General features: G+C 45.3%; 2 protein-coding genes across 3 annotated transcripts; both read right to left on the bottom strand.

The window, feature by feature from the left end:
- Positions 1-3: 3 nt before the first annotated feature.
- On the bottom strand, positions 4-1177 carry LOC103979738 (RING-H2 finger protein ATL40-like). Its single transcript, XM_009395925.3, has one exon. It carries the CDS (start codon positions 1052-1054, stop codon positions 236-238), a length of 819 nt encoding a protein of 272 aa, XP_009394200.3. The 5' UTR covers positions 1055-1177; the 3' UTR covers positions 4-235.
- A 6085-nt stretch (positions 1178-7262) lies between these two features.
- Positions 7263-9474, bottom strand: LOC135635135 (transcription factor PCF5-like). 2 transcript variants are annotated; one of them, XM_065146014.1, is made up of 2 exons: positions 9333-9474; positions 7263-8651 (listed from the first exon to the last, which is right to left on the bottom strand). In XM_065146014.1, exon 2 carries the CDS (start codon positions 8490-8492, stop codon positions 7389-7391), a length of 1104 nt encoding a protein of 367 aa, XP_065002086.1. In that variant the 5' UTR covers positions 8493-8651; positions 9333-9474; the 3' UTR covers positions 7263-7388. The 2 variants fall into 2 exon arrangements, with proteins under 2 accessions (XP_065002086.1, XP_065002081.1); XM_065146009.1 differs by lacking the exon at positions 9333-9474 and adding an exon at positions 8758-9020.
- Between the last annotated feature and the right edge of the window lie 2960 nt (positions 9475-12434).

The raw sequence follows: 12434 nt of genomic DNA, 5'->3' as shown, positions 1-12434 counted from the left end.
ATCTTTGCACCAATAATCCACTCACCAAGCAATAACACCATTACCATTCCGTAAGCAATATAGTTGAGCCAAATTAACATTACGGGGAATGTAATTAGTTTTATGGTCCAAAGATACTTAACCATGTTTTTAATGATTCCTGTGATGTTTCTGTACGATCCCCACTCCAAATCATCCAACCACTATACATGTATAGCAATTCCATAGCTACCGCAGGCTGAGCAGGAGGCTATACTCACTGTCTCTCCAAATCTTCCGGTGCCTCTCCTTGTGCTCGCCGCGTCGTTGACCTCTCTCGACTCAACATCCTCCTCACTGATGCACCCAGCCGCGACGACACCGAGCCCGCCTCCTTCGACCCCGGCGTCCCTTCCTGCGCACTCGTCGCAGCTCCCGACGACTCCCTCACCAGCGTTGCCGTGACCGGTGGCGGCTCGACCATCGCGCGGCAGACCGGGCACGTCACGTGGGAAGCCAGCCACATGTCGATGCATCCCACGTGGAACAGGTGCTTGCAGTCGGGCAGCAGCCTGACCATCTCGCCTTCCTCCGCCGCGCCCAAGCACACAGCGCAATCCGCGGCGCTGCCTTCCTCCTCGCTGCCGCTCCTCCTTCGGAACGGAAAGGCCGGCAGGGCGGCGATCGCGGAGGGGTCGAGCCCCACGGCGGGCGGAGGATCGTCTGCATCGGTGATGGCGGCACGGTCGCGGAGACGGTCGATGGCGGCGAGGCGGCGGCGGAGGACGTGGCGAAGGTAAAGGTGGAGGAAGACGATGACGGCCACGGCCAATGCCAGCAAAACAAGGGCGGTCGAGAGGATGGCGGTGCTGATGCTGTAGCTGTCCTGTAGCGGGTAGTCCGGCGGCATCCACCTGCCGGCCGGTGGGACGTAAGACATGGGCGGCTTGGCTCGGGGAGGGTTTGGTGGTTGCCTTGTGAGCGTGGAGGTCCGTCCGACTACTCCCTTCTCCGCTACTGCTATTTCTTCCGGAGGAGGACAGAAGAGATGTGTTGAGCAGGAGACTTCAAATGCAGAGGATGATGTTATCACCATTGACCAAGGGATTGGGTAGCAGACAAGTCATCTTCGTTGTGGCTTTGGGTTGCTTGGAGGTCATTGCGAAGATAGTTCATGAGAGACCGAAATGTGTGAAAGGGAGAAGTGGGAGAACGACAAGTGAATCGGTATATTAGACTTTTGAGTGTCGGAAACGTTTGTGCTGACATATATGAATGAGATTTTCTTGTTTGATGAGATGACTTTTCAAAAAGGACTAAAGCAGTGGTTTGAATCTAATATCATTTTACGTTATATATCTTATATTTACTTGTGAATGTTAGATTAAATTTTGGTTTTGGTTTTGTTTTTTATTAGAGACGTGGCCAAAGCTGACACATGAACAACACCTCGACATGGCTGACACCTCAACTCTTTGTGTCTTATATATGATCATCGTATCGATATATTGACAATTGAGTCATTACAAATGATATCGATTGAGTTAACGGGATATTATTATATCCTAAATTTGAGGTGACATAACTATGGTTAAGCTCGAAAGAAATGTGTACTCACTTCTCATAATAAGCTTCGATTATATGAGTAATGGCTCTGAGAGCCTATTATAAAATGACTCACTAAGTACATTTCTAGATATTAATTTAATATTATTCAAAACAGTAACTAAATCATTCAAACACAAAACTAATCGAGAATTATTGAAAATACTTTGGATGTAGTTTTATATAATTCAACATTTCCAAAGTCATGATAGACGAACTCGTGCTAGACTATATAAGGGGGACGATGGACTAGATGTGCTGGATGAACTGGATATACTATTAGGTCAATAATGGATCGAAGAGGTATAAACTTGACATGCCGAATGAACTAGATGTCACACTTCAGACCTCTCTCGCGAGAGCCCCGAAGCACGCTAAGGGGGGGGGGGGGTGTAAATGATAGTGGGTACATCATTAGCTAATCGTCATCTGACATATAACTGTCACATGGTATCCAGAGAAGAAGGAAAAGATGAAGGTCACCCTCTACCTATCTGCCCTTATGAACAAAGTCCAAGGTAGCTGATTATGGATTGCCCCTCTTTTGTCACTCATATGAACAAGAGATCAAGGGGAGGCTTTTGGAGTTGGTTAGATATTACCTCTCCATAAAATATTATATGAAATATTTTGCCCCTTTACGATTGGGTATAAAAGCTCATCTTCAGCACAATGAAATTGGAGGTTACCTTTTTTGACCACTCACATCTATACTCATACACTTCGGGTTATTAACTTAGGTGTTGGAGCGATCAAGTCGGGAAACCTTGATATTCATGCATGTGGCACCTTACACAACTTTGCGCATATGGGTTAGGCCACATCGAACTAATTAGGGTGTTATTGACTTAATACCTTATTTTTGGCTTTAGAAGGAGGGCCCAATATTATAGGAACAATCGTGCGTTGACCCTTTTAATGAACACTCGAGCGAAGAAGCTTTGCCCTTGACCCATAGTACATTCACTCAAGAGGGGGTAACAGCTACCCTTTCTACACATTGGCATATCTACCTCTATGCTGACACTAATACGATACTGGTGTCTATTCAACGACCTGAGTGTTTTACCCCCAAGGATGGCCTTAAGCCACTTGCTCGTTCCTACCAATGTATTATTAAATCTCACTCAACAAGTATAGATGTTAACAGGCATAATACAAGCTATTATTCCACTTTTATCGTAGTTAACCTAGCAAGTAGTGTCATAACCTCAATTGTCATCACCGAGTCCACCTCAATCGACACTAGCACCTGTCGATGTTTCCCGACATGATGTGGTGCCAACATCCCAAGAGCGCCTGTGACTCGTCGAACCGTCGATCGAGGGGGCACTTCGATCCTCAATCATGAAATTCAGTGAACCACACCATCACTCTACCATGCCTAAATTCGAGGCCCAATCGATAGAGTCGATAGAGGATTCCATGTGAATCTAACTATGACAAACAGATTGATGTTTGGAGGAGATACGACGAGAGTTCCAACAATCAAAATGAGAAGCATTGATCAACCCCACCTTAGGTCATTCGTCATTCACTCAAAAAATCTAGGATGAATTGATTCTAGTAAACTTTTGCCTCCCATATTTAGAGGCATTCGATGGTAGTGTCAACTTGACATAGCACATTAAAGCTTTTTTATGCCCAAATGTCATTTTATGATACTTTAGATGCCATGATGTGCTGCACCTTTCTAACCACGTTATGAGACCCAACACGAGAATGACATACCTGCCTAAAACTAATTTCCATCAATTTCTTTGCCCATCTCACAAAGGAGTTCGAACTTTACTTTCTCGAGAACGTATGGCCATAGCCATCAACGGTAATGCTCCTCAGACTCAAGTAGTGGGAGGAAGGAATACTCATAAATTTCATCACTTAGTTCACGAGCATGATTTGAAGTATGCTAGGTGCTCATCAATTACCCTTAATATAAGCCTTCATGATATGGCTAAAACCCTTTTACTTCTTTTGGTTATTGATAGAGAGATCATCGTCAACTGTACCAAAGACACTTCAAAGGGCCAATCAATATGTCACTGCTAAGGTAATGGTCTTCGACAAGCATGAAGAGTGATGCAGAAGGTCGAAGCATGAGTTACTACAATCAGCCTTGGCCCTAAGGTCACTACGACGAAGGAGAAATGAACAACCCGAGTTATATCACCTAAGGTTCGAATTGACCTCCCTAAATATTACTAGAATTGAAGTTTTTATACTGATAAAAGATAATGAGCATTTAAAAGACCATCACCCGATGAACACCCCATTGGCAAAAAGAGAGAAGTTTAAATACTACTGATTCTACTGGGATTACGACTATGACACAGAGAATTGTCGTGACTTGAAAGAGCAAATTGAAAAACTCATTCATCGAGAACACGATGGGCAGTTCGTTTAAAAGCATTAAGAACTCTCACCCTGACCTCTACGACTAGTGGAGAGGCAGGTTGACATCATTATTGGTAGACTTATCTTTGGGGGAGATAGCTCATTGGATAGCAAGGTTTATACTTGAGCTACTATTAAAAAGTGTATGAGGACAGAGAACGACCTAAAGATAACATTAAAGGAGGAAGAAACAGAGTACCTCGACCTGAATCATGATGATTCCTTGATAGTTTCTATGTGGATGATCAATGCTTGGGTGAAAAGGGTCATAATTAACATAAATAGATCTGTTGATATCTTCTACTTTGATGCTTTCCATAAACTCGTATTATTAACTAACGATCTACCCTTATAACTTCTTTACTAATAAGATTCGCTAGTGACTCTATCTTGCTTCTTAGGATCATGAACCTGTACGTCATATTCAGAGACGTAGATTGCTCCAAAATAATACTGACTAAATTAATAGTGGAGGATATCCCCTTAGTATATAATGCGATTTTAGGCTGACCCATATTGAATAGACGGAGGGTGATGGTGTCGACCTACCACATAGTGATGAAGTTCCTGATGAGGACCAACATAGGAGAGCTAAGAAGCAACCCGATGAAGTCGCGTTAGTGCTGCATGATAGCGATCTCTCTACCGAAGAGAGCTCGACCTATGGCGCCACCTCTAGACCCCCAAGACTTCAAGTCTGTCCTATGTCTTGAGCTGATAGAACCACTAATTGAAGCACACATAGACAAGACTTGGTACTTCGAAAAGTTGAAGTCAACAACTCAACTAGATCCCGGGATAAGCTAACATGAAAATGGGAAGGGGATATCGAGTCATTAAGGTCGTCCGAGATGAAATCTATCACCTCAAGATAATATAAGAGGTGGTTCCTTCAAGGACAGAACACATTACAAATTTAAAGAGGGTTCTACCCCTAAGGTGCTAGGGGTTAGGTCGGGGTGACTATTCGTCAAGCCTTGGTCTACCATGTCTTTGGTGCTAGTTGTAATATATATATATATATATATATATATATATATATTACAACTAAGACCTTGACCTACGGAGGAAGAGATTGGTCGGATGGACAAGTTTGACAACACAATAATGAAAAGACATAAGGACTAAGTTGGGTAGGTAGACTCGATAACTTAGTAAAGGCTAACATCTCACAAGATAAGACAAGGATCGCCTCCTCCCGAAACATTACAACTTACTCAATGAGCTCAAAATTGTATACCCTCATCGAACCTAACTCTCGGTGAGGCATCACTCGGCCTCTACCTTAGCAACAAGTGCTAGGTCTTCCTTTTTCTTCTTCAGCCCCTCCATCTTCTTGAGGAGATTGTTGATCATGAGAGACTGCTAATAAATGACAAAGCTAATGTTTCGTACATAGTTAAGAAGGGCTGTGATGTAATGGTAATACTAAAAGTTAAAGATAAAGGAACACCTCGAAGAGTGCAAAACTAACTGATGTGAAAAGACCACTATAAAAAGCATGAAAGAGACCCACCACAACGGATGACATAAGACAAAATATGCTAAAGACACATGAGTTGGAAAAACCTAATCTACGTAATAAGAAACCCATTGCGGTGGGATGCACGAGACAAAATATGCATAAGATGTGTAAGTCAAGAAATCTTAAGTCACATAATAAGAAACCCACTATGATGGAGGAACAAGAGAAAATATACTCGAGGTGCATGGGTCGAAAAAATCTGACCCAAATAAGAAAAAACCTACCATGGCTAGAGGTATAAGAAGAAATATGCTTATGGCACGTGAGTCGCGAAAACCCAACCCGCATAATAAGAAACTTATTATGATGAGAGGCACAAGACAAAATGTGCTTAAGGCACGTGAGTTAGGAAAACTCGATCCATATAAAAAGAAACTTGCCATAGTGGGAGGCATTAGACAAAATATGCTTGAGGTATGTGAGTTTGAAAAACTTAATCCGCGTAATAAGAAACCCACCATAGGAAGACACACAAGATAAATTATGCATGAGACACATGAGTTGGAAAAACCCAACCCACGTAATTAAAAACCCAACATGACAAGAGACATAAGAAAAAATGTGCTTAAGGCACAAGTTTTTCACTAAAAAATGTGCTTAACCCACGTAATTAAAAATCCCTCGCCCACAACCCCCCCCCCTCTTACCAAAGATAAGAATGTCGAGAAACTCGACCCCTGCCTTTACCCGAGTCATGGAGGTCTGAAAACTTGACTAGGTCAAGGGAGGCAATCCTGGATGGACCTATTGGATGAACTCATGTCAGATGATATGAGAGGTACGATGGACTAGATGTGTTGTACAAACTCATGTCATATAAACTAGACGTGCCACCAGGTTAGCAATGGTCTAAAGAGACATAAGCTTGACGTGTCTAATGAACTAAACACCACACTTTGGACCTCTCTTGCGAAAGCTCTGAAGTACACCTTGGAGGGTGATAAATGATAATGAGTATATTATCACTTAATCGGCATCCGATATATAAATGTCACGTGGTGTCTAAAGTGGAAGGAGAAGACAGAGGTCACCCTCCACCTACCTGCCTACATTGACAATGGTCCATTATATGTTGTTATGGGTTACCTCTTTCATATACATCTAACTTGGGTGTCAGAGGGATCGGATTAGGAAATCGCTCTCGACCTCACTCTTCATGCATGTGACATCTTGAAAACTCAACACTTCTATCTCAGAAACATTGTGGACAACCTTGTGCATACGGGTACGAACCACATCAAGTTATTGAAGATGTCATCAACTTCTTCTGTTAACATACTCAATATTAAATTAATAAATTAGTTTTCTCTTCCAAAATGATTGAAGATAATTTGGTATGATTGGAATAACAACCGGAGACTTCCAGACACGAAGCAACACGCTAAAAAGCAGGGTGACACAGAAAGATGTCCACGAAATAAGCATCATTCGTCCACCTTCACGGTGTTCCTTTCAGAGAGAGAATACACATGACTACATTTCTCTTTTTCTTCTTCTTTTTGCTCCACTGCTCAAACTGGACATTGGCCTGCAAGAGAGATACGGGTGAGATATAGGCTGGCAATCTAATCTCCACTCATCAAGGAAAAAGACTTGCACCATGGATCTTGAAATAGAACCGGGACCTGCAATCGTGGAACACAACACATTATTGTAATCTTCTTGGTCGTCTAAGGAAGCCCCAGCATCAAGACAGAAGTCCCATGCCGACTCTCATTCATGCACATTGCGAAGGACATCGAACAGAGACCACCCTGCTCCGATTATGTCAGTAGCTTACTGAATCTATGTTCTAGTCTCTTGTGGACATGAAAGAATGAAGAACAAGCAGAAGAACTGGATTTGGCTGGCCAGCAATTAGACATACATCAAAACCACATTCATGTTTTCACCATTAGAAGAAACGTCAAAAGTCTAGTGTTGCATTTGCGTCGTCTCTCTCTCGCAGTTTGTATTCTTGGGGAGAAGCAGAGTGTACGGTGGCAATTCCGTTGTGCTGCTCTTCCCCCTGAATTCGTGTTGGAATGTGGAATCCTGAGAAACCACCGTAGCTTTCCGACACGAACGCGTCTGCCACGGTTGACACCAATGACGGATGCAGCGCCGTAGGATTCCTCCAAGCGCGAAACGAAGGGAAATTACTGGACTGAAGGGGTTCCCTCTGAGTGCATATCTGGAATTGGCTGTTGACGAGATGCAGCACGGCCGATTGCGGTGGCAGCGCCGCACTGTGCATGAACTCTCCGCCGCTGCCGTCGCTCGTGTTGCCCGCATTCCACCAAACCATCGTCTCCTTGTTCACAGGACAAGTAACCGAGGTGGCGCCTTGAGCCAAACTGGTCGTGACAGACCGAAAGGACTGCTGGGTGGAATCAGGACTCCGGTGGTGTTCCTCAAAGATGGGTTCGTGGAAGGATTGTAGAGAGAGGCGGAGGTCCTGAGGCCAGCCGCCTGTGTGCAGGGGCAGGTCAGGCGTGTCATCGCGGTACGTCATCGCGTGGGCTGAAGGGGATGACGCAGCGGCTGTGGCACCGGGGAAAGTCCTGATAGTATCGTCGATGGTTTTGCTGTCGAACGAAGAAGGGAAACCGTAGCCCAGCGGCGCAACCGCTTTGGCGTCGGATAAGGACTGCTCGATCGAATTGTGGCCGTCGGAGGCCGCTTGCATGGGTTGCTCATTGACTTCAATGCATTCGTAGGCCGGGGCGTGGTGGCGGGGGAGCTCCGCGAGCTGCTCTATGGCGGCCTTGGCGTTCTGGATGAGCCAGTCAACGGCCTTGCTGGGGCGGTCGTAGCCGAGGCGGTCCTGGACGTCGTAGAACTGGATGGCGGTGTGCGCCGAGAGGCGGACGCGGCGGTCCCTCAGGCCTTTGGCGGTGTACACCTTGCTGTGCCGGTCCTTCCGACCGGTGGACCGCACAATGTGGCCCCCAGGGACCTCCACAATCTCCCCGGCGAACTCTGGCCGCCATCGCCGCCGGTTGTAGTGGCGGCGGTTGCTTTCCTCCATCCTATGTGAGCACAGACTCAGATACAGTCAAAGAAGCAGCGGCAGCTCTGGTTTGGCGTCTGCTATATAAGTGATACAGTTGCTACCACTACGCTTCTTCTTCCTCCTCACTACGTCCTCTTTGGATCTTCTCTTTCTTCAACTCCAGGAATCGTTTTCCTGCAAAGAGCACCAGCAGAGAGCAAAATATATAGCAAGAGATGCAGCATATTCAACATCAAGAAACCATAACAAGGCAAGAGCTAATGTGAAACGTGACACACACCTACAGAACCGTACACAAAATGGAAGAAATGGAGAAGGAGGTGAAGGTGGGAAGAAGCAACCAGGTGAGGGGGTCGCGCGGGCAGAGGAGTCAGACACCAAGGACGGTATCAGCTTAGCCGCCACCTCGAAACACTCCAATAAATGCAGAGCCCCCAGAAGCAGGCCACCCCAACTGAGGAGATAGAAAACTCCCTCCCCCTCTTCGTCATCTTTTGCTTTGGTGTCCGGATCAGGACAAGAACTCCTCCACTCCAATCTTTTGGTCATTTCATTCCATTATTGCGGCTGCCTCCGTCAAAAGCAAAGATCCCCTCTTGCAAATTCGCTTCCCGCATCCCTTTCATACTAATCACCAAATACACACACCATTCAACTAATTCCACTTCACCGCAGCTTCGACCTTTACCGTCAAAAGGGCAAATAAGTGAATCTCTGTTTACAGGCTCAAAGTTTGAAGCACAAAGCACGTAGGTGTCACCTCGGTTCACCGTAACCAGTGTGACATGATCTATGGAAGTATATATACCTTATCCATTTCCTTAAATAATGCAGAGTAAGGAGCGGAGGCCTTACCAATCTCGTGAATCTGTACTTCGCTGCTTGCACCGAAGTAACCACAGCCAAGCCTTTGGGAGTAGGAGATAGATGCAATGCGAGACGCGTTATAGCTGTGCGAGTCGCTCGGCGACGACGAACGCATGCCTTAACGGTGGTGGGACTGGTGCAGGCCATGATTATTGCGAAGAGAGGAAAAAGTAAGGTAGGAGACGAGAGAGGATATCTCCACGAGGGTTGTGATCTCCACCGAAGTTGACGTGCATGAGACAAAGTGGGACAAATGGGTGGCGTTGAAGCGATCTCATGCCCGCCTCCGCCGTCTGACCGAGGACACGCCCGCCATGGGCATAGAGCTGCTACGAGATGCACTGCACTTGTAACATCACTCTTTAAATGTCGATGGATGAGCTCGCCCACAAAGTTGACTTACGTTGACTGCAGACGATACATTGCATCTCCAAGTGTCATGGGGACCACTTACAATTAAGCCTCCACAGATTGTGATCGGATCGAAAATCGAAGCGATCGGATTCGCATCAGATGGCTGAGAACTCATAGAAATGTGAACCGGGTCAGGTGGTTGGGTTGGTCGAGATCTGTTGACAGCCCAAGTACGGCACGAACGGGTCGATATCGGGTCGGGTTCAGGTTCGTTTCCTAAGTTGTAGGTAGTCCAATAGGAGGCACGATTGATGGCAGGAAATGTTAGAAAGTGTTAGTGCTGTTTTCCGGTTAAGTGATGATCGACACCGGAGCCGAATGAATCGATGATGTCGTGGCAAAGCCTTAAACTAATGCAGGATTGAATGGATAGGCGAATTCTTATCGAACCGATGACCTCCGAAAGACCTAAGTGGACACGCCAAGCTGCGTTATGAAATGCCCCGTAAGCTGACCACCCAACATCGGTGGATGAACCATCACCGCCCACTCGCCATTGTCAACGGTGGCCACCGTCGACGCAACACTTCCGAGGTCAAACATCGATGGATACGGGATATCAGTACATGGAGTGCGCCGAGGGGAAAGATTACGCATATGTTCGGCCTTCCATCGTCTTGGAAATTAAGCCGCGGAGCTTCTTCGCCATGGGGATCGCTTTGGTTCTCGCTGATCATGGTCGCCGGTGGCCTGAAGCTCGCGCCGCCAATAAGCTCCCATCAGCTTGTACTCGAGAACGAGGAAGCTGGGCTGCTGCTCGTTGGCTCGTTGAAAAAGCTCAGAAGAGCAGGCTATGGAGATTAAAGCAAGCATGTACTATTGCTTCCACCATGATCAACAAAGATATATGTATATATGAACGAACAGCACTATGGTTTGATCGACACATTTATTATTGACGTAATCCGCAGAAAAGATGGAACCGGAAGGCAAAAAGTCAACGAAACATTGGTTGATGATACATATAATCTGCAAATGCAGTGGTCCGAGGTGCACTCTTCTCGTGCAAAGGTAGGTTAGTGTTGTCTTGTGTGCATTGTGAGAATCGACAACTCGACCTTTTCTCTCTATTTGTGAGAATCGACACTTTTCTGGTTATGTTTGTGTGCACATATATATATATATATATATATATATATATATAGGACGGGCTTTAAAATGTGGCTAAAGAAAGTGGTTTTTCTTTTATGTGAGTGCTTTGCTGGAGCAGTGGCTATATAAACGAAACGCCCGGGCAAAAGCAGTGATCACAGGATAAGGAGGCCTTCATGAGGAGATTCAACACAAGGTTCGGTCTCCTTTTCTGTTTGGCATTGATGTTGTACTCGCTTGGGACGTCCGAGTCATGGTTGCTGCTCCATGGACGGCAGTCAAGGAGCCATCATGGTGTTGGGAGCTCCAACGCAGGGAAGAAGGCGGAATCAGCGACACGGGCGGCGGCCCAGTTTGTTTATGAGCCACAAAGGCGTAGACCTGGCGGACCGGACCGTATGCATCATTTCTAATCTATGGATATCTAATAATTATGACAAGATTGTTATGTCAATGTTTGTGTCGTACCGTATGTCAAGTTGATATGAAATAGTTAAGTTTGCTCTTTTTGCACAAATATCAAGCAAATCTCTGAAAACGAACAGTCACGAGTTAGATATATGACATATCCATGTTTCTCCAAAACTATGTGCTTATACTTCTGGATTCGAATCAACCATTATATTTAGATAATCGATTAAGCGAAAGATATAATCAGATTTGGCGAGCCATACCATTGCAAGCACCTCGAGCAAAAATGGAGCCTCCGTGTAATAAGAAAAGAGATGTAGACCTCTACTTTCGTCGGAGCCAAGAAAGTCAAGAAACTCGACCCACATATTCACTAAAGATGGGGAGGTCAAGAAACCCGACTACCACCATTGCCCTGCAGGGAGATCGAGAAATTAGACCCCCACTTCATTGAGGTGTAGAGGTTGATAAGCCTGACCCTTGCCTTCACCCAAGGCGTGAAGGTTCGATCCTGCCTTCGTTCAAGGCATAGAAGTCAGGAAACCTGACCCCTACCTTTGCCCAAGGCGTGGAAGTCGAGAAATATGTAATGTCTAGGATAGAATGAGAAGATGAAGACTACCCTCCTCCCGTGAGGAGGAATATAAGATAGGTGGCTATAGGCTGCGTCACCCCCTCCTAGTCATCCACGTGGACAAGTAGTTAAGGGGGAGGCTGTTGGAGACGGTTAGAGGCTGTCTCTTCGTAGAATATTTCATGAAATATTCTACTCCTTTATGATCATGTATAAAAACTCATTTACAAAATAATAAAAAAGGAATTATCTTTTCTGACTACTCGTGTTCATGCTTATATACCTGAGGTTATTAACTTTGACGTTGGAGCACATATCTTATTAGATACCCAATAGGCCCATGAATTATTCAATCATATAGATGAGATCAAATAAGAGCTAATAAGAGATTATTGGGTAGAAACTCACTAATCTAAGAGACTTAGGTAGTTGGATGGAGATCTAGTACCCAACATGACAATATCCATTATGGTTAAGTTGACAATGAGCATCTATAAATAAGAGAGAACCAAAGGGTCATAGGCTAGACCTCTTTTGGCTGCTACCTCTTATTCTCCTCTCCCCTTCTCCTCCTCAACCAGCAACCTCTATTTGGGGCC

Source organism: Musa acuminata, chromosome BXJ1-3, assembly GCF_036884655.1.
Source record: "Musa acuminata AAA Group cultivar baxijiao chromosome BXJ1-3, Cavendish_Baxijiao_AAA, whole genome shotgun sequence".
Lineage (NCBI taxonomy): Eukaryota > Viridiplantae > Streptophyta > Magnoliopsida > Zingiberales > Musaceae > Musa > Musa acuminata.
This window is presented reverse-complemented; position numbering and strand designations above follow the sequence as displayed.

Bases quoted from the DNA above. Each gene is read 5' to 3' on its own strand.
- LOC135635135 (XM_065146014.1), bottom strand. From the start codon at position 8,492: ATGGAGGAAAGCAACCGCCGCCACTACAACCGGCGGCGATGGCGGCCA.
- LOC103979738 (XM_009395925.3), bottom strand. From the start codon at position 1,054: ATGGTGATAACATCATCCTCTGCATTTGAAGTCTCCTGCTCAACACAT.